We start from the raw sequence: 20,565 nt of genomic DNA on the forward strand, positions 1-20,565 counted from the left end.
TATGGTCTTCAGTAAAGCAGGTTTTCTGTCCTGAAAAAGTGTGATTTAATGCTGCCAAGGAGGTATTGAATTTTGGCCACCAGGCTCCTCGGATCAGCAAGGAGAAAGTGAAGACTGCAGATGCTGGAGACCAGAGTCAAAACGTGGAAAAGCACAGCCGGTCAGACAACATCTGAGGAGCAGGATGAAGAGCTCATGCTCGAAATGTCAATTCTCCTGCTCCTTAGATGCTACCCGACTGGCTATACTTTTCCAGCGCAATGCTTTTCAGCTGCTGGTGTCAGCAGCTAACACCACATGTGAGCATGCCTCAAAGCCAAAACCACACATGGAGGCACCTCACCATTAACACCAGAAGAGGTAGCCATGATGTGGAGGTGTTGGAGTGGGGTGGACAAAGTCAGAAGTTACACAACACCAAGTTGTAGACCAAGTTGTAGGTTTATTTAAAATTACAAGTTTTTGGAGTGCTACTCCTTCATCAGGTGAAGTGCAGGCTTGTGATTTTAAATAAACCTGTCGGACTACAATCTGGTGTTGTGTGACTTCTGACTTTGCCCAGAAAAGAGAACAACTGCCAGACTGGACTTCCACAGATTATGTAAAACATGAATGATGCAAAGCAGCCTATCACACTCAACTCTACTGCAAAGTAGCAAATGGGTGTTCTACTTGGAATTTACTTACATTCAGTTGTACAACTGAAATAATTGAAAGGAGCCCATGAGCATATGTTTCAGAGGAAGATTTAATATGACGTACAATATACCTCTGGAGCACAAGGATAAAAGTTGGTAAGTGCATTTAATTCCATCAAAAGTCAATGGCTGTGGCTCAAAGCTATTTGGAAAATTCTGAACATAAATGAAGGATTTAATTTGCTTTGACTAACACGGAGTATCTAAATAATATAGCATATGATGCTTGATAAAACACTTCCACCAAAAATTGTTTGACTAAATCATTGCTGCATGAGTTGATCCTATACAACTCATTTCTACCCTTGGTAATCCCCATTAAATGAATTCTTGATTCCATTTTAATAGCATGCAGGAAATGCAAACAAAGGGTTTTTATAACCCAAGAGCCAAGTTTGACCAATTGCCACACCCAAAACACACTTTTCTTTCACATGCTAATCTAAAATGTGACATTCTTTGCCTTTACGTCAGATTATCAGAATCCTGCGATTTTTTAAAATGGATCAAAACAACAAAACATTTGATACATTTTGTATGAAAAGAGACATCATTTGATACAAACTTTACATATATTTTTATTAAAAGCTCTGGGCGTTAAGAATGTTCCAAACCTGCAAGGATTGCTTTGTGTGCTTGGAACTCTTGTCCAGCGACACAAAGACAACAATCTGTAAACCTAGAGTTTTCCCATAATCCTCCAAGTTCATCTGCTAAGCGACATTCAGGAACTTTCACCATATTCATGGTGTTCTGGCCTGATATATTCACAGAATCTTGGACCACACTCACCTAGAGTGTAAAAAAAATACAAACCCATTATGTTGCACCAATACACAGTTACTGATACCAAATTAAGTACCAATCAGCATTACTTAAAATAAATGCAGCTCCACCAGTGCTAAATTAATGCCAAATTGTAAAAAGCATAAACTTTGCACAAAAATTATAAACAGTCAGGGTGCACACATAAAACACAAGTTAAAAGGGCACAGAAAAATCATTACAATGCATTTCTTACTTTGATAATTTATTGATTTGTTGAAATGCCATTTCTCTTATAAATTCAAACGTCAATATAAGAGTATGCCCCATAGCATTACTGACATGGCCTTCAAAATTTATTCAACTTTGAAAGCAACTGAAAAAGCAATGTGCACATTACAAAAACAGTATGATTTTGACTTCAAGTAATTTCCAATCGAAATAACTAAACATTTTTACGGCCTTTCAAAAAATGATTTATCGTATAATTCTCAGTTTAATTTCCAGCTTGTGCAGATACTAGTTTAAACAGCTTTAAGTAAATTCATTCAAAATGTCAGTGATAAGAAAACAGTGAAGAATTACAAAAATCTCTTTTGAATAAAGAGCAGAATTTTATTCTGCCATGGCTCATCAAATGAAAGACTTACTATTCTAATGTTTCCATTCAACAATTGGAATGGAAGGATTAAAATAATTACTTCTAAATTTGCATATATGGCAAACAATCATCTTTATTTATGAAAATGAACCATAAACACTTTTAAGGCAAAGAACAATCAAGTACACTTTCCATCACAGAAGGTTAATGATACTTATGTGCAATGATTATACATTGCTTGGCTTTGTGCAGATATTATAACAGTACTGATTTGAACCTTGTTAGCTAGTGAATATTTTTGGCTAGGGAATTGACTAATATTATGGAATGTATGCGAACTGTTTAAAATGGTGTAGAACTTAATCAAGATGTGGAATTTTGGGCAAATATGGTCACAAGTGCAAAAATACGCTTCTTTCACTTTGACATAGCTGACGTCTGATGCTGTGGCTTTCTCCACTCTGAATTTTGCAAAAATGGCTGAAGATAACTTAGTACTATCTGCCTAGAATATGGTACAAGATTAAGAAATAGCTGCAGAAGTTCTGAATGGAAAGGCTAATTTTGTTTTATAATAATGGCCAATCAAAACATGAAAATATAAATTCACACATCTTCACAAAACCAGTGTTCAAAAGCTATATAACAGTTCAATCTCTAAAAGTGAAAGATTATTTTAATAAATTGATTCTAGTTACAAGAGATTTAAGATGTCAAAAACAGGGAAAAATAATTGGACGAAATTGCTATCGAGTAACACCCACTGTGAAGTGTACTGGCATCTATACGCAAGTCAGAACACCACACAGTATAAAATATCTGTTAAGCATAAGCGAACATTCACATGTTGGATCCATAAAATTAACAGAAAAACAGGATCATGTTCGCAAGTATAAGCTTCGAAAGGTCGATACTCATAAATCTGGGTCCCGTGTAAGACAATCTAGGCTGCTATACTAATACTGTCAGTGGACGGAGTTGCTCGCTTTTAAAACACAACTTTTGTCGAAGTCACAGAACACCAGGTTAGACTTCAACAGGTTTATTTGAAATCACAAGCTTTTGGAGCACAGACCCTTCATCAACCTGGTGTGGTAGGAGTTGACAAAGTCAGAAGCCATAAGTGTCAAGCCTCTGCACTCCGGTGTAGCAGCACTAGCCAAGTGAAAATGCTTTGCACCTTTGGGAAACTCAAACATAAATGCATCTTTAGTAAACACTATTCCAATTTTGGTTTAACATTTCATGGTTCAAAGTAATTTCAACCACTTTTCCTCCATGAACTATTTAGGAAGAAAATAAAAACTGCATTTTGAAAATTATCCTCAATTATACAGACACTTTACCCCAAAATCTATGAATGGCTTCACCATCAAGCAGGCCAGGATGCTGACATATAAAAAGAAACATTGCCATCAATTGTTTTCACAAAGGTTTCTGTGGAAGTTATTTTAAGGAAGTCACAACTTACATATCCCTGCTGGTTCATCAAAAAAGTGAGGTCCAATTGTACTAATACTACAATCAATCTTGCAAAATAGTTAAAATATATGCATAAAAAATTGCGACAGACTTTTCTGAAACAATGTTCGTTGAAAACATTTTAAACAAATCCAGGAATATTCATTCTAAATTCACATGGATGTGTATGAACCTGAACTCGGAAGGTGACCCTAAGATGGTATGCATGCTACACACACAAAAAAAAAGTACAATGCATTGAAACAAAAAACTGAATTGAACCTGGTTCATACAACTTATACATTCAAAAAAATAATCAAGGATACCCCAAACTGTTTTTCAAAATCAGTTCTAAGTAAACCTGTAAGTAAAACAAACTGATAAAGTTCTGGCTCAGTTGCTAGTCCACTTACCTGAAGTGAACAATCAAGTTCCAACACTAAATTGGAACATAATCAAGAAATGAGTACGAACAATATTACTGGAGGTGCCATTTTTATATGGGATGCTAGAGGGAGACCCTGTCTGCCATCTCAAGTGGTCCTAAAGTCCCATAACACGGTTTCAAAGATCTTCTAGGGATTTATCCCAATATACTGGCAAATACAACTAATCCATCATTCAAAATCACAGACGGGTTCTCTCGTTATCACTGCGCAACTATGGAAGTAGCTAGCTGATTTTAAATTGGCTGCCTGGTTTCCTGCATCACAACCTTCACCATAAGGCGCTTTAGGATGTCAGAGTATGCAAAAGACATCCAGAAAAGGCAAAATTGTTTTACTAAAAATGTTTTCATTTTTAGTACAAGGAAGTTTAACACTAAGCTCTATGTGTGATAACCTTTCAAAATAATAGTGAAGAATTTAAACAAAAAGTGGGTGGAAACTCCCATCATTAGTGAGATTGCTAAATGCCCCATTTAATTATTACATTTATAGGATAAAGAGATGTTCAGGAATCTCTGTACAGACTACATTCTTTGGAATAATGTCAAAAGGGTTTGTCTATTCTGCAGGCAAACAAATAACACGTGGTTATGTAATGATAATAAGAATGACTCTTGTGCTTCATTTACAACTAGCTTTATCTTGTTTGATAAAGTAGTACAATTTTTAGTTGTTTCAAAAATATAGGTGGGCCTTTATATTTCAGATTCAGTCATTTCTGCAACGAAACCCTAAAAAAAGTTAGGGTTCAAACAAAGCTATTTTCTCTTTTCCCACTCCCATGCTCTAAGTGAAGCTTTTTTAAAAAAAAATTGCAAGATTCATGAGAAATAGACAAGACCTAAATTTCTTCGATTGTCTCAATTCATAAATTTGTAGTAATTCAGCTTGTCCTATTAATAAGAACACAACATTATTTTCTGTAACTGCCAACTTTAATCCACATTCAAGGGCAAATTGTGCACAGAGGTCATGACTATGTCAATGAGAAGCTTTTGTATCTTTATTATGATGTTATATTCATGGCATTGTGACTGAAAAGGAAACTCAGTCACCAGAAGCATTCAAATTGATGGAGAGAAATTTTGGATAGTCAATCACAACTTCAAGTTAGCAAGGCATCAGGACTGCATTCAAAGAGACTGATGGAAACAAGCGTGAAAATTACACAAACTTAGGGGAGGTGCCAGAAAGTGGAAACTTGTAGACAGCATGCCCTTATTCAAAAAAAAACTTGCTGGAGTAAGCCCAGCAATTGCAAGCTCATTGAACTTCTGTCATAGAAAGATTTTGCAATTATTCGGTACAGAATTAGTCAAATGTTTAGGAACAACCGATATATGATTTTCCCTGTGCAAATTTGTTTGACTAACTTGGGAGTTTCTTTGAAGAACTAATGCTCTTAAGGTGGTGCTTATGTGCTTTCAAAATACATTCACTACAGTGCCACACATCAGGTCTGCAAAAAAACAAATTTAGCTCAGGGAATGAAATGCTCAACTATTTATACAAAATTGACTGAGTGAAAGGAAACAGAATAATGGTCAGTCAATAGCTTTCAGGCTGAAGGAAGGTTTGTAGTGGGGAAGCTCCCCAGGAATTGATATTGGGACCCTTGCTTCCCTGACGTAATAATGATCCAGATCCTGATATGAAGGAGAAAAGTTCAACATTTGTGGATAGTATAAAAATAACAAGCATTATAAACTGATCAGAATAGTGCACAACTCTGAAAGGATGTAAGTAAATTTGTGGATTAGGCACATTGGAAGCAGATGAAATTCAATGTGAAGAACTTGGACAGACAATATAAAATAGGGGCTACAATACTGAAAGGATTGCAGGAGCAAAGAGATCTGGGTGTATGTGTGAATAGATCACTGAAGATGGCTGAACAGGTAGAGAGAGCAGTTAATAAAGCATAATCCTGGTCTGCATTAGAAGTAGAACAAAGAGTAATGATGAACTTATGAGATACTTGTTAGACCTTACGAGCTGGAGCATTAAATTAAGCTCTGGATGTCACACTATAGAAAGAATCTGAATGCACTAGTAGGTAGATGGTATTTACAAAAACTGTTCCAGGAATGGGAAACTTCAGTACAATTAAAGATCGGAGAGTTTGGGCTGTTCTCCTTGGAGAGAAGGCAGCTAAGAGATCTAACAGAAGTTTTCAATATCACGAGGGGTCTACGCATTCCCTATAAAGAACACGGTGCTACAGATTTAAAATGAGCTATAAACGTACCAAGTGTGATGTAAGAAAAAGACTTACATAAACTAATTCTGGTCTCAAATGCACTGCCTGGAAGCGGGCTTAGAGGTAGATCCAGCTGAGATATTCTATAGAAGATTGGATAATCTTTTGAACAAAAACAATGAGAAAGGGTATAGGGAAAAGGCAACCAATGGCACTGGGTATTAATACCTTTGGAGAGCCAATATAGACAAAGTGAGTCAAACTCACCGGCACTGTAACAATTCGGTGATCCTGTTATTCTAAAAGGATGAGAGGATAGCGTAGCACTAATACTTGATGGCAGTGAGGTACAGGTAGTAGATAGAGTGTATTGAAAGCTGCAAGCAGGTGGAGAAGAACAAGGAGAAAAGGTTTACTTTTGAGCACAGTCACAAGATATGTGATTTTCCAAACAGGAATTTTGGTACTATGGCAGAAATCTGATTGAAGAGATTTAAGCATGGAGATCCAAGGAAGACAGGAACAACTTGGGATTGGGTTTGGAAAAGAAACAGATTGACATTTCTTGACTTTGCCAATAGTGAAAACAACCAATGCTGGAGATCACAGTGGGTCAGACGGCACGCATAGAGTGAGAACAAGCTAACATTTCAAGTAGAGACTCAAAATGTTAGCTTGCTCTCTCCCTATGGGAGCTGTCTGACCCGCTGTGAACTCCAGTATTGGCTGTTTTCAGTAGAGATTCCAGCAAAGCAATGATTTGCTCCAAGAAATGTCAATGCTGGAGATCCAAAATGAAAAAGTGATTCAGAAATTTGGCAAGTCTGGCACCATTTGTCAATAAACAGAGTTAGCATCAAGTCCAATGTGGCTCTTCTTCAGGATGCTGTTCCGAAATGAAGGCACCAAATGAGATGGTTCCATGTGTAACCTCTCAAAAACAAAAGACATAAGCAAACTAAAATAGAAGTACATGAGTCACAAAGATTGATAAATTTAACTGCATTTATTTCAATGCAAAAGGCCTGACAAGAATGCAGAATGGTTGGAAACATAGGACTGGGATATCACAGCTAATACAGAAACGCAGCTCAGGGAGGGGGAGGACTAGGAGCTTAATGGTTCATGTCACACATGACATACAAACAATAGAAGAGGGGCAAGAGGGGAGGGGGATGCAGCATGATCGGTTACGATTATATGATGGCTATACTTAGGAAGAACATCTAGTGACGTTGTATGGGTAGAACTGAGAAATAGGAAAGAGATAATCACCTTATTGAGATTGTACATCAAAAGGGGAAGCAGTTTGCGGCCAGTGATCATAAAGTGACAGAAACAGTTAGACCTGATCTAAAAGTTAAAGTTCAAAATTGGAAGGCAGCCACTTTTGATGGTATAGGCATGAAGTTTCAAAAGTGGTTTGGGAGAGGCTATTCACAGATATAAAGGGATAGGTGAAAGTGGGAGGCCTTAAAAATGAGGTTTACAAGTGTTCAGAGATGGTATGTTCCTGTTAGTATGAACGGCAAGGTAGTAGGTGTAGGGAATTCTGGATGACTAGAGAAATTGAGGATCTGTTAAGCAAGAGCAGGAGAGAGATGTTAGGTATGGACAACTAGTATCGAATGAATCTCTAGAGGAGTACAAAGGTAGTAGGAGTATAGGTAAGAAGGAAATCAGGAGGGCAAAAAGGGGACATGAGATATTTCTGGCAAATAGGGTTAAGGAGAATCCAAAAAGATTCTACAAATACGTTAAGGGAAAAATAAGTGTAATGAGGGAGAGAAAAGGACCTCTTTACGATCAACAAGGCCGTCTATATGTGGAACCATAGGAGATGGGTGAGGTACTAAACAAGTATTTGCATCAGTGTTTACCGTGGAAAAAGGTTATGGAAGCTAGAGAACCTGGGGAAAGAAACCGTGAAATCATGGAAAGTGCCCAAATCCAAGGGGGGGGGGGGGATTGGGTGTCTTAAAATGCATTAGGTGGATAATTCCCTGGGACCTGATCAGCTGTTTCCCAGAACTTTATATGAAGCCATGGATGAGATTGATGGGCCTCTTGCTGAGCTATTTGCATCATTTGATAGCCACAGGTAAGGGTGCCAGAAAACTGGAGGTTGGCTAATGCTGCGCTATTGTTTAAAATAGGCTGTAAAGAAAAGCCATGGAACCATAGACTGGTAAGGCTGATGTTAGTGGTGGCTAAGTTGTTAGAGGGAACAGGATTAACATGGATTTGGAAAGGCAAGGACTGATTAGGCAGTGTCAACATAGCTTTGTGCATGGAGAAATTGTGTTTCAGTAACTTGGTTGAGTTTTATGAAGAAATGACAAAAGAAGATTGATCAAGCCAGAGTGGTAGATGTTGTTTATATGGATTGCAGGAAGATGCTCGACAAGGTTCTGCAGAGTAGACCAGCTAGCAGCATTGGACCAGTTGTTTTTCAGACTGAAGACCTGTGAACAGAGGTGTGCCACAAAGATTGCTGCTGGCACACTGCTTTTTTGTCATTTATATAAATGATTTGGATTAAGTATCGGAGATGAGGTTATTAAGTTTGCAGAGGACACCAAAATTAGTGGTGCAGTGGAGAGTGAAGGTGGTTATTTCACAGTACAATGAAACCTTGACCAGATGGGCCAATAGGCCAAGGAGTGGCAGATGGATTTGAATCTCAGTAAATGGGAGGTGTTGAATTTTGGAAAGGCAAACTTACACAGTTAATAGTAGTGTCCTGGGGAGTGTCATAGAGTCATGGAGATGTATAGCATAGGAACAGACCCTTTGGTCCAACCTGTCCATGCCAGTCAGATATCCCAACCCAATCTAGTCCCACCTGCCAGCACCTGATTCATATCCCTCCAAACCCTTCCTATTCATATACCCATCCAAATGCCTCTTAAATGTTGCAATTGTACCAACCTCCACCACATCCTCTGGCAGCTCATTCCATACACGTACCACTCTCAGTTAAAAAAGTTGCCCCTTAGGTCTCTTTTATATCTTTCCCCCCTCACCCCAAACCTATGCCCTCTAGTTCTGGACTCCCCGACACCAGGGAAAAGACTTTGTCTATTTATCCTATCCATGCCTCTCATTATTGTGTAAACCTCTATAAGGTCACCCCTCAGCCTCCAACGCTCCAGGGAAAAAAAGAACCCCAGCCTGTTCAGCCTCTCCCTTTATTACTGATCAAAGGGTCCTCTGGGTGGAGGTACATTGTTCCTTGAAAGTAGAGTCACAAGTAGCTAGGGGGGTGAAAGTGTTTAGCATGCTCGTCTTCATTTGCCTGTGAACAAAGTATCAGAGTTGGGATGTAAAGGTGCAGTTGTACAGGGCATTGATTCAGCCACTTTTGGAATACTGCATTCAATTCTGGCCTCCCCGATAGAGGAAATGTGGTGTTAAATTTGAAAAAGACTGCAGAAAATATTTACAAGGATGTTGCTAGGGTTCAAGGGTCTGAGCTACAGGGAAAGGCTGAAGAGGCTCCCTGGAGCGTCAGAGGCTGAGGTGACCATAGGGGTTTATAAAAGCATGGGGGCATAAATAGGGTAAATAGCCAAGGTCTTTTCCCCAGGGTGTGGGGAGCCCAAAACTAGAGAGCATAGGTTTAAGATGAGAGGAGAAAGATTTAAAAAGGGACCTCAGGAACAACCTTTCTCGCAGAGGGTACTGCGTGTATGGAATTAGACGACAAAGGAGGTGGGGGAGGATGGTACAATTACAACATTTAATAGGCATCAAAAGTTTAGAATGATATGGCCCAAATACTGGCAAATGGGACTAAATGAATTTAGAATATCTGGTTGACATGGACATTTTGGATTAAATGGGCAGCACGGTGGCTCAGTGGTTAGCACTGCTGCCTCACAGCACTAGGGACCCAGGTTCGATTCCCACCTTGGACAACTGTGTGTGTGGAGTTTGCACATTCTCCGCATGTCAGTGTGGGTTTCTTTTGGGTGCTCTGTTTCCTTCTATAATCCAAAGATGTGCAGGTCAGGTGAAATGACCATGCTAAATTGCCCATAGCGTTCGGTGCATTAGTCAGGGGTAAATATAGGTTAGGGGAATGGGTCTGGGTGGGCTGCTCTTCGGAGGGTTGCTCTTTGGAGGGTTGATGTGGACTTGTTGGGCCAAAAGGCCTGTTTCCATACTGTAGGGAATCTAATTCAATCTATTTTCATGCTGTGTAATTCTATACCTGTGATAAACATCAGCAGGGACTGGATTAGAAACTACCTGCACAAGTTTGCCCAAAATTGGACACTAGCTTCTTCCTTCAAAATTACTAATCACTATTTCATTACAACATTGCCATAAAATCAAATATGGCTCCAATAGAATACTCTCCCTATCCAATTCATTGTATAATCCAAAGAGGCGTTGACTTTTTGCCAATTTAAGGACAGATTAAGGATCAGTATTGTCTCATTACTAAACTTTAATGCCAATTCAAAGATAAGGATGCATTGTAATATCTATTTATATATGTTAGCATAAAAAGCACTAGTAGTGCATAAATCACAAAAAACCTAATGTAATTCTTCAAATCAGTAAGTGAAAAGTGAGATTATCTAGCACGTTACCGGGATTGACAGGTTTGATTTATAAAATATATTAGGCTCTTAATTTCCATGTCAATTTGTATCAAAACTGCAAATTAGTTCTTTAATATAGCATTTAAAATCATGAAATGTTTCTGCTGCAATAATTGCAATATTTTCTGAAATGCTGATATATACCCCAGACATGGCTTATATTACTTAAACTGAAGTGAGTTCATTTGTATGGTATGAGCTGCCAGAGGAAGGGATGGAGGCGAGTACAGTTGCGACATTTAAAAAGGCATCTTGATGGGTATATGAATAGGAAGGGTTTGGCGGGATATGGGACGGATGCTGGCAGGTGGGACTAGATTAGGTTGGGATACCTGCCTGGTATGGATGAGTTGGACCGGAGGGTATGTTTCTGTGCTGTACAGCTAAGACTATGACTTTACCAAACAATTTAAATAATTAACATTAATTTAAATTTTAGTCACAGATGATAAGTGTATGCTGTCTGGTATCTAAACTCAGTGGTTACTTGATGCTAATATTGCTGAATCATTTAATATTCTATCACATACACCATTTAGATTTAGCCAAGATGCATGCACATACTTCAACACAATACAGTACACTGGGAATATTAAAGATTTTCCATAACTGTACAGCAAAGCAGTGTTATCCAGCACTTCACAAACTAGAACAGTCCTCCAACCAAGATCTCCAACTGAATGCAGCAATTTCTGCTCTGTTGCTAGGTTGCAAAATGCAACCACCCGAAGCATTTAAGTATTAAAACTATACAGGCATTTGTTTACAACTTACAAGTGATGCTCATGCCCTTACAAGGGCTTTATGGCTCAAAATCAAGGATCAGATCAAATCAAAATTTAAGTCCTTACTGGAACTCTGCTTTCACAAACAATAACGACAAAATGTTTGTTTTGAATATTTACAGCACGAAACCAGAATCATGTTTCAACATTTGTTCATTATACTTGTTTACAAATAGCCAAGTTACTATATAAAATCATAATGTCAGTCTGACATGATTTAAGTACCATCTGAAATTTGTGCCTTGAATAGCTGAGTTATTAACCACTGGGTTAACTGGTATTTTCAATTTACCAGCACTATCTGGTTATGGTGCATACTGGATAACACAAATGTTTACAGTAAGTTAAGATCCTGAATGCAACAAATAAGCTACATCACAATCCTCTTAGAACAGTTCTAAGAGACAGATATACATTCGGTTTCGACTCGGAGGGATCAACAGCAACAACTCATGCTTATATGGTTCCTTTAATGCAGCAAAGCATCACAAGATGCTTTACAGATTTGTAAACATCTGTCACCAAATCTCATAAGGAGAAATTAGGTTAAATGACTAAAAGCTTGGTGAAAGTAAGCTGAACGAAATGTCTTCAAAAGATGAAAGAAAATGAGAGGTGGGAAGGTTAAAGGAGAACATCCCAGCATTTAGTGCTAAGACAGCTGTAGGTCCAGTCAACAGCACTGGAATTGTCAAAATCAGTGATGTTTAAAAAGCACGGCTCTTGAAAGGCTGGAAGAGATCCAGGACAAGGAGTGGCAAAACTAAGGACAGAGGAAAAGCTTAAAATTGAGGTATTGTTTAACGAAGCACCAGTGTAGATAGCTCAATAAGCACAGAGGTGATGGGACTCAGTTTAGGACCACCTCAAGGTCAGCTATTTCAGCAATTCTATATTCACAAAAGGCACAGACCACTATATAATTGAGTGTCTCACAGGAGAGATCCAACAATAATAAATTAATTAAATCCAGAAGAAAGCAAAAAGCACAACTATTAACTATTCTTTACTGGGAGTGACCAGATAAGAAGTGAATATCTAAATTCTTTATTTTGATAAATTACCATGTTTACCTTCATCGATAAATAATCTATACAACATACTATTTCCGATTTATTATTAATCTTTCAACAACAGCTCATTGTTATCAGTCTGTTACTTAAGAGGATTAATTTGGTTTGCTGTTTCTAAAATGCAGTAACCATGTTAAGGCTGCCTAACTCAAAGCACATTCGTTAAGAACTTACTTCACAGAACAATGTGAGTTTGTCATCAGGAAGGAGCCCATTGGCTTCATCTAGTAGAAAATCTCTTCTAATAAATTTCTTGAAACCCCAATCTTTTCCTTGTACAAACCGATAAGCACGCTGGCTCTCTGCAATAAAAAATACACCCATTCTTAGTTTAAGTTGTAATTCTGTAAAGTCTGTAAACCCGAGAAACAGACTGCTAACCTTTTATTGCTTTCAAACAGCTTTAGCCACCTGAATTCTATTGTGCACCTGGGTATGGTCACAGTATACATTCTAGAAGATAGTAAAATGGGCTGACTCAATAGAACTAAACTAATTGCATTCTGTGGATGATAAAAATTCAAATATGGCCTTTAGTAGGTATTTCAAAATCAGAATTTCTAGTACATCAGCGAACACCTCTACAAAATTGTTATCTGCTATGTACTTTACAGAAATAAAGAAATAAAATCCTAACAAACATTCTTTCCTTTCTCAACAAAAAGCAATGTAAATATAGTGACATGAAGGTCATTTTCTTAATGTCAAGCTTATTAAAATTCTGCTGCATGTATTAAAGTCTCAACTTCTTAAAAACAAACTCTTAATTAGTAAATTAGATTATAATCTAAGTCTGTATCTTATGAACTAAGGTATGCGAATTAGGTATGAAATTAACCCTGTAAGTTGAATAATTACATTTTTATGGTAATCAAAACAACCATTTCACAGTTCAGACAATCAACTTCAGCTGGAGCTAAATTATAAATAATGGTTTTGCTTATTTATACCAAATTATTAATATTAACTTCATTAAAAAGAAAAGGAACAGAGACACCAATGGTTAACACAAAGAACTTTCAATTCTCAAAGCTAGTTTCAAGTTCAGCTCTAAGTGATAATCAGTTTTCAGATTGGCTTTAAGTTTTCAAAGTTATTCACACGATAGGGAAGTCATTGGTTAGGCCAACACTCAATACTCATCCCCAATTATCCAGAGGGTTATTCAGAGTCACATATGAGGCCAGGACAAGAGTTTTATTCCCTAAAACGACATTAGTAAACTCGATGGACTTTGCAAACAATGATTCCGTGATCTTCATCAGACTCAAATTTATTGAATTCAAACCTGACCATCTGCCATGGTCAGAATTGAACCAGAGTCTCAAGAACATTCCCTGGGTCTCCAGATTAATAATCTAGCGATAATACAACTAAGCCATTGCCTCTTTCACATTATAAAATCTTATATGAAATAAATTAAAAGCGGTCTTAATCTATTGTCCAGTGCATATGAACTTAGTGCAAAATTACTATCGCGTTGCGAAGGGATGGATATGGGCAATTTAGAATATGAACGTTAAGACTAGTGAAAGAGTTGCCCCCTTGTAAATGAAAATAGATATTAGATTTATGCCAAAGCTAAATGTGCTTGATACTAATACCACATGATAAAAATCAAGTTTCATTTCACAGTTCTAATGCCAAAATCTAATAAGTTTCTTATACATTATGCAAAAATTAATAATATCCATGAAGGAGGAGGAAGAGCAATGGAAGTATTTGTGTTAAATAAAATATTGACCACAACTGCACTGCGCAATACTGCATATAAGAAATTAGTAAGGCCCAAGCCACAACACCTCAACAAACATTTAAAACTGTTGTATATGATATGAAAAAAAGTCCATGTAAATCTTCTGCAGTATACCAGAGGCTACTTTATTCAGGACAAATAGCTAAAGTTATGAAGTTGTGATTGAGTTGCAATAATGAGGTGGCAAATGAAACTTGTTAAATGCTTCAATAGCATACAACTAAATCATGATATTATACAAAGATATAAAACCACTGGTGATGATTATGGCTTTAAAATTGCCCAAAAACTGAAAGGACAACTTGTTCTATCAAATAAAAGTGATGAAATAAAACAAACGCAATTTAAAATAGGCTCTTCAGCTTCTAAGAGGGGAAAAAACAAATTAATATTTTGTATGAAGGATTATTCTTAATTCTCTACCTAATATGCTAGCCTCTCTTTTCTTTCCCAGATAGTGATATATCTACCATATATCCTTAACATTTTCTATTTAAAGATTCAAGCTGCTTGGCTTTTAAATTGTCAATCACTTGAACTGTTCAATCGGGCAATTTTTTCAGGCACTGATTACCTTAAGATAAACCTCCTATCATTTAGATTTATGGAACTTAAATCTTGAAGAGAAATAAACATACACTGTGAAGGGTTTCCATTTCACACATGAGGACAAATGCAACAGTACTTAATTTCAAAAGATCACAAAAACTTATTAGACAGGAAAAATGTGCTTTGTCCCTTTTGTAACATAAATCATTGTGATCATCTAAAATACAGTCCTTTGTCAGTGCCCTATGAGCACATGATGTAAAGCTTCAGCAGCATGTCTCTCTTCTCAGTAATAAATCACCTTGTGGAAATGAAGCATGACAGAGGGAAACTTGTGATCTCTTAGCTCATCACCTGGGAGCCATTCATGAAATTTGCATGCAGGTCCTTGGCTTAGCCATTCTATTTTATTTTAAATACGCTTTCAAGTTATTCAAAGGCATGCTTTCCTTGTTCAATTTTAAGTGAGCAGGATTTCCATTTCTTCAGTGTTGACGGGTAGATAGAAAAATAATCTTTACTGTGGTCCAAATGGGACTAGTAAACTGCATGCAGGAAAGAGCAAAAATGCTACATTTTTCTAACAGATGAGCATGTCTTTCTCTAATCTTCCTTCTAATCTTTACAGAACCAAGAAAGGTTGAGGTAACTGCCCTACAGTATTTAGAAAGCAGACTTGGCATCGACAGGTTTGCTATATCATGGGGCTTATACAACAGTTAAGTCTATAAGGGGTTGTGGAGCTTACAGCTACAATCCTGCAAAGGCTGCTGAAGTTAGAAGACCAAGCACTAGTGGGTTCTTCCTAAGAATTATTAGAAGAGGCAATAACACTGACGCTAACAGCAGGATCAATAGGCACCCATTAATTTCTTCTAATGACTGATTCCAAAGACAGGATTCCTCATGAATATAAACTTTAGCTTGAGCCATATATCTTGGCTGAGCATTTTTTGATTCTACTAGTGTGAAGGCTAATGGAATATTATTTTTTAGCCTTGTTACTGCAGGTGTGGAAACCGTGTAATTTCTTTTTCAAAGCATCTAGGCCTTAACTGAAAGCATTTTAACTTGGACATAAATGCAAAATTTCAGAAAATCCATTTACAAAAATAAAAGCACATGAAATGACAATTGTTTTCTCGTATTTTTAGTAGTGGAGGGGGAAGAAGCATATTTTTTCTCGATATTGCAGGTGATATTATATGAAAACAATCCTTGGATGAGAACTTTATTCAACGAATCAAACCTGAGCAGAGTAAGTGAATTCCAAATAAATTCCACTTTAAAAATGTAATCCATTAGTCTGCAGATTGTGAAACTGAGGATAGGCGTTAAAGACTCCAGCCTCAACTGAAAGATAATCTGGACCATTTCATACTTCCAGTTTGGAGTTGACAGGGATTTTGTTTCAAAAAGGGGCCGTCAGATTAGGGGAAATGAAGTCAAGAAAAGGGAAGCATTGGTCATAAATTATTGCTCTTTTACACCCAGTTTGCACAACTGAATAGTGCTGCATTTTAAAGCGGAGCCTGTTTCTGAAGCATACTGTCACTTCACTTACCCATTGCCTTAGTTTCTTCACCTTTTGCGTTCAGAATGGAGAATTTAAATTTTGCTCTGACTTCACTTTTTGGACAGCTGACTAGCAGCAGGTAGAGTGATAGGTAATCTTTACTTTCCTCATCTAAACCCTTAGGGTTCACTCGGAGGCACCTTAAATATACATAAAAATGAAATATGTTAAAAATAAAATGAATGAATTACATACAGGCTGAAAAAAAATTAAGAGCATTTTAGATGCAGAATTGGGCTGTCTCAGATGTTCTTCCTCTTTATAACTTTCCTCTTCTTACCATAACTATAGCTAGTTACTACATATGTAAAGATCACTTGTAAAAAGGATGATCTATCTCAATTATGTTCAATGCTAATACTTAAGAGTTGCTGTGGTGTCCTTCAGGCCATAATTCATTTTTTGTAAACTACACTTCCCAAAAATTTTAATGTAGAGACTGTCTCCAATATTACTACAAATGACAAGCCAACAAATGTTACTATATTTCAAATATACTCAACTCTAGTTCCCACTCATCTTGTAAGTGATAGCATTTTAAAATGCACTTTCCATACTTACCATTCTCTTTCCTCTCCTCCCCTACACAGCAACCGTCCCGCCCCCCACCCCCAACTTTTACACAGCACATGGGGATGTGGGAACATTTCATGAATGGGGTGAGGGCAAGTTGCTTTTCAACTTGTTTGAACTGAAAAGTGTGACAACTCTTCACGAGCATTAAGTAATTTGCTCTTCTAATTCACATGCTCAATAAACGCTTTTTCTCCACCACTCTCCCCAACCATTTTGTGCCCACTAACCTCATTTCATCACCTCCTCAACTGTGGTCTAATTCTTCATCAGTAACAAAACAGATTACATTGCTTTTAAATATCTGTATGCTATTATAGTCATCAAGTTAAAAAGCACTTAATGAGTGAATCAAACAAAAAGAAACTTGCTTGCCAAATTCAAAATTAAAAAAAGTAAACAGTTCAAATGCCATGAAAACATAATTGTTCACTTGCCCCTATAGTCATGAGTTGGCAAGTAAAAACAACACATTCATTTTAATCAAAGTGCTGGATACTCCTTAAATGAAGCTTTGGAAAATAGCTAAAATTAAAGTACAGGCAGTTCAGGTATGATACGCATTTTTTAAATACAATTCGGCTATAACACAAGGTGAATAGCGGAGCTTCATTTATAAAAAAAACCCTCCCACTCGCTGTTATGCAATTCTGTCCCGTTACCAGCCGGCTGTGATTTATTCTGCTTGCACATCTGTTGCAATAAGAATAAATGTGCAATAGGTTGTCATCTGTGTTACTTGCTTAGATCTGCAACTAAGGCAGGGGAAGCAAACATTGGAAAACTTTTGCTGGAATGCTCAGTAGCATCATACACTGTGTTGGAGGGTAGGAGTCGAGAGAGAGAAGCGGGGCGACGAAGGAGTGCAGGAAGAGGAGGGGGGAGTGAGAGAGTGAGAGCGCGAGAGAGCAGGTACAGTTACAGCAATGTCCAGGGAGTGTTGGAGAGTAAGCAGGGCCTTTTATTAAGCAGAGGTTCAGTTGCTGGCTATTTGATGCTTCAAAACACTGATTTTGAGTGTGTGCGCGCGCATGAGACAGAGAGAGAGAGGGGAAATGTGTGAAATTAAGGACAGACCGTTGGCAGCCCGCCCCACTCATCCCTGAGATATGCCTAATCCAAATTTGCCAAGCCTCCATTTGAATTGGGGGGGGGGGGGTGGTGGCAGCGAATCAAAGTCTTGCTCCTCATTCGCTCTGAAACCTGAGAAGTTGGATAATCTCCAGCCATTCACGGCTTTCAGCTGCCCTTTTGTTTTAAAAAAAGATTTTACTCATGCCAAAATAAAACTCAGAAGTTTCACAAAGTTTAATAGCAAACAGCCAAGCTCTGGATAAACTTCACTCCACAAGGAGCCGGGAATACAACAATACATTGGGAAACTCTGCTTGTAACAAATTGTCATTTCTGTAACTGACCAGAAATGGGCTGTTCCGCTAAACTGGAGTGCCTAAGCCTGTTTTTCCCATTAACCCCATTACTTCCATTGTGCGACTTTCTATAACATGACATCGCATAGGAACGCAATTATCATGTTATAAGAGAACTACCTGTATTTGCAAATGTACAATATGGAAGAACTGTACAGGTTTGACGTCTATACTTCGACTGAACACTTAAAATGTTAACATGCTGAATACTAGTAAATACTAATGGATTCTGGAGTCTTGGTACATTTGAACCAAATTATATTTCCCTTAAATTGGATTTTGAAGACAACTTAATGATGGATAACTTGTTACAACATAATTTGTTTCTTCTCATTAATTAATGGTCCATTTAGAAAGTTCTTGCAGCTTTATCAGAATCTTTCACTATTTGAAGTTAATTGCTGCATTACTAAATGCTTTACCATCACTGAAGGTGAAAGATAATGCTTAAAGGAATGCAACGACTGAAGATGATCTTGACTGAGATATCAGGTCCTGTTCAACACATCTCTGGAATTTATTATTTTCAACTCTATACCATTGTCAAAAAAGTATCTGCCCCTCAAATGTGAAAGTTTTTCTTTACGTAAGCAGCATTACACTCACTTCTTGAAGCTTAGCAGACTAAGACAGCTACACCTGTGCACTTTTAATCACCATTAATGACTGTGTTTTGCACATAGCATATATTACAAAAGGTGAACTTGTTGCTTGGAACACAGCAATAACGTTTAGTGGTAGAGTCTGTACCTTTGAGCCAGGAAGAGCCATGGGGCCAAGTCCCATCTGCTCCAGGCGTGTGTCATAACACCTCTAAGCAGGTGAGTTAGTAGATATCTAAACTTGGTTCAGAAATAGATCAAAGCACTATCAAATGGTTTGGGTTGCACTAGATCAATTCTTGTAAATTACAGTTTGGAGCACCGTGGATCCAATCATTTCATTCGAAAAAAAAATTCCATATTTTAAATTGGAGAGAGGAAAAGATAAACTTCAGTTGCTGGGAATATGAAATTAGCATAGAATACCAGAATTTCATTGTATGCCTTTTAGCACTTAGAAAGAGAAAAAGGTGCACTTTTTTAGATTCCAAAAGGGTGGAACCCAAAACACTGGCAAACTTTGCCCTTACCAAATGCTATTACACACCCCATCTATTTCCAATGCTCATTTTCCCCCTCTTATTTCCTATCCATCCCATTCTCAATAAGGAGAGTGGGGAAGGGGAAGGAGAGATGAAGAACGTGGAATCATTTTCACTCTAGGGAATTACCATCACATAACGACTGCATTCAATCATTCAGCAGCTGTTTCTATGTTTTAAGAGTTGATTTTAATACTGCTCGGATAGTCCATAAAATTACATGCACCCCAACATAATCAAATTCATGATTGAGAGTACTTTTAACATCAACAATGTTGTATTTATGCCTCCCTGCTTGTTAGATCCAAATTTCACCACCCTCCCCTAAGACCCAGATTTGCTGTGAACTCCAATCACACCAAAAATAGAGTTCTCTACATTATGATCTGTAGGTCAAAAGTTGTGTGCGTGAGGAAGGAGAAAAAAGAAAGAAAGAAAGATGAGGCGCAAGGGAATTAGCTCCATTCCTCTAAAAAGAAAAAATGTATTCCCTGAAGATATATTTTATGTTGGTTATGTTCTTATACATCACCAGTAAGACAATGTGTTGCCCTAATGGTGTATAACATTTAGATGTACCACACCATGAGCAAGAGTAACTCCCTTGAGCTCATTATGCTGAATACTTCAAGATTTTAAAACTAATATGTTCCAAATATTGACAGAAACAAAATGGAGTTTTTAAAAAAGTGCCTAATTTATAAAAGTACCTTCAATAGTAACACTTTACAAAGATAATGTTTAGATATCAGAATTGTTTCTTCCCTTATAAACAAAGGTTTTTTTAAAATTCATTCATGAGCTGAGGGGGTCACTGGCTAAGCCATCCTTAATTGTCAACTACATTGCTATGGGTCTGGAGTCAAGCATAGGCCAGACTAGATAAGGATGG

At 37.5% G+C, this 20,565-nt stretch overlaps 1 protein-coding gene across 1 annotated transcript in view; it reads right to left on the bottom strand.

Annotated features, from left to right (window-relative positions):
- Window positions 1-20,565, bottom strand: part of spop (speckle type BTB/POZ protein) — a 121,363-nt gene that overhangs the window by 23,552 nt on the left and 77,246 nt on the right. Inside the window, exons 5-7 of the mRNA XM_060849110.1 lie at window positions 16,515-16,666; window positions 12,820-12,947; window positions 1,313-1,490 (exon numbers count right to left, since the gene is read on the bottom strand). Coding sequence (XP_060705093.1) covers window positions 1,313-1,490; window positions 12,820-12,947; window positions 16,515-16,666 — 458 coding nt within the window. The remainder of the gene's footprint in view (window positions 1-1,312; window positions 1,491-12,819; window positions 12,948-16,514; window positions 16,667-20,565) is intronic.

Source organism: Hemiscyllium ocellatum, chromosome 32, assembly GCF_020745735.1.
Source record: "Hemiscyllium ocellatum isolate sHemOce1 chromosome 32, sHemOce1.pat.X.cur, whole genome shotgun sequence".
In the NCBI taxonomy this organism is placed as follows: domain Eukaryota; kingdom Metazoa; phylum Chordata; class Chondrichthyes; order Orectolobiformes; family Hemiscylliidae; genus Hemiscyllium; species Hemiscyllium ocellatum.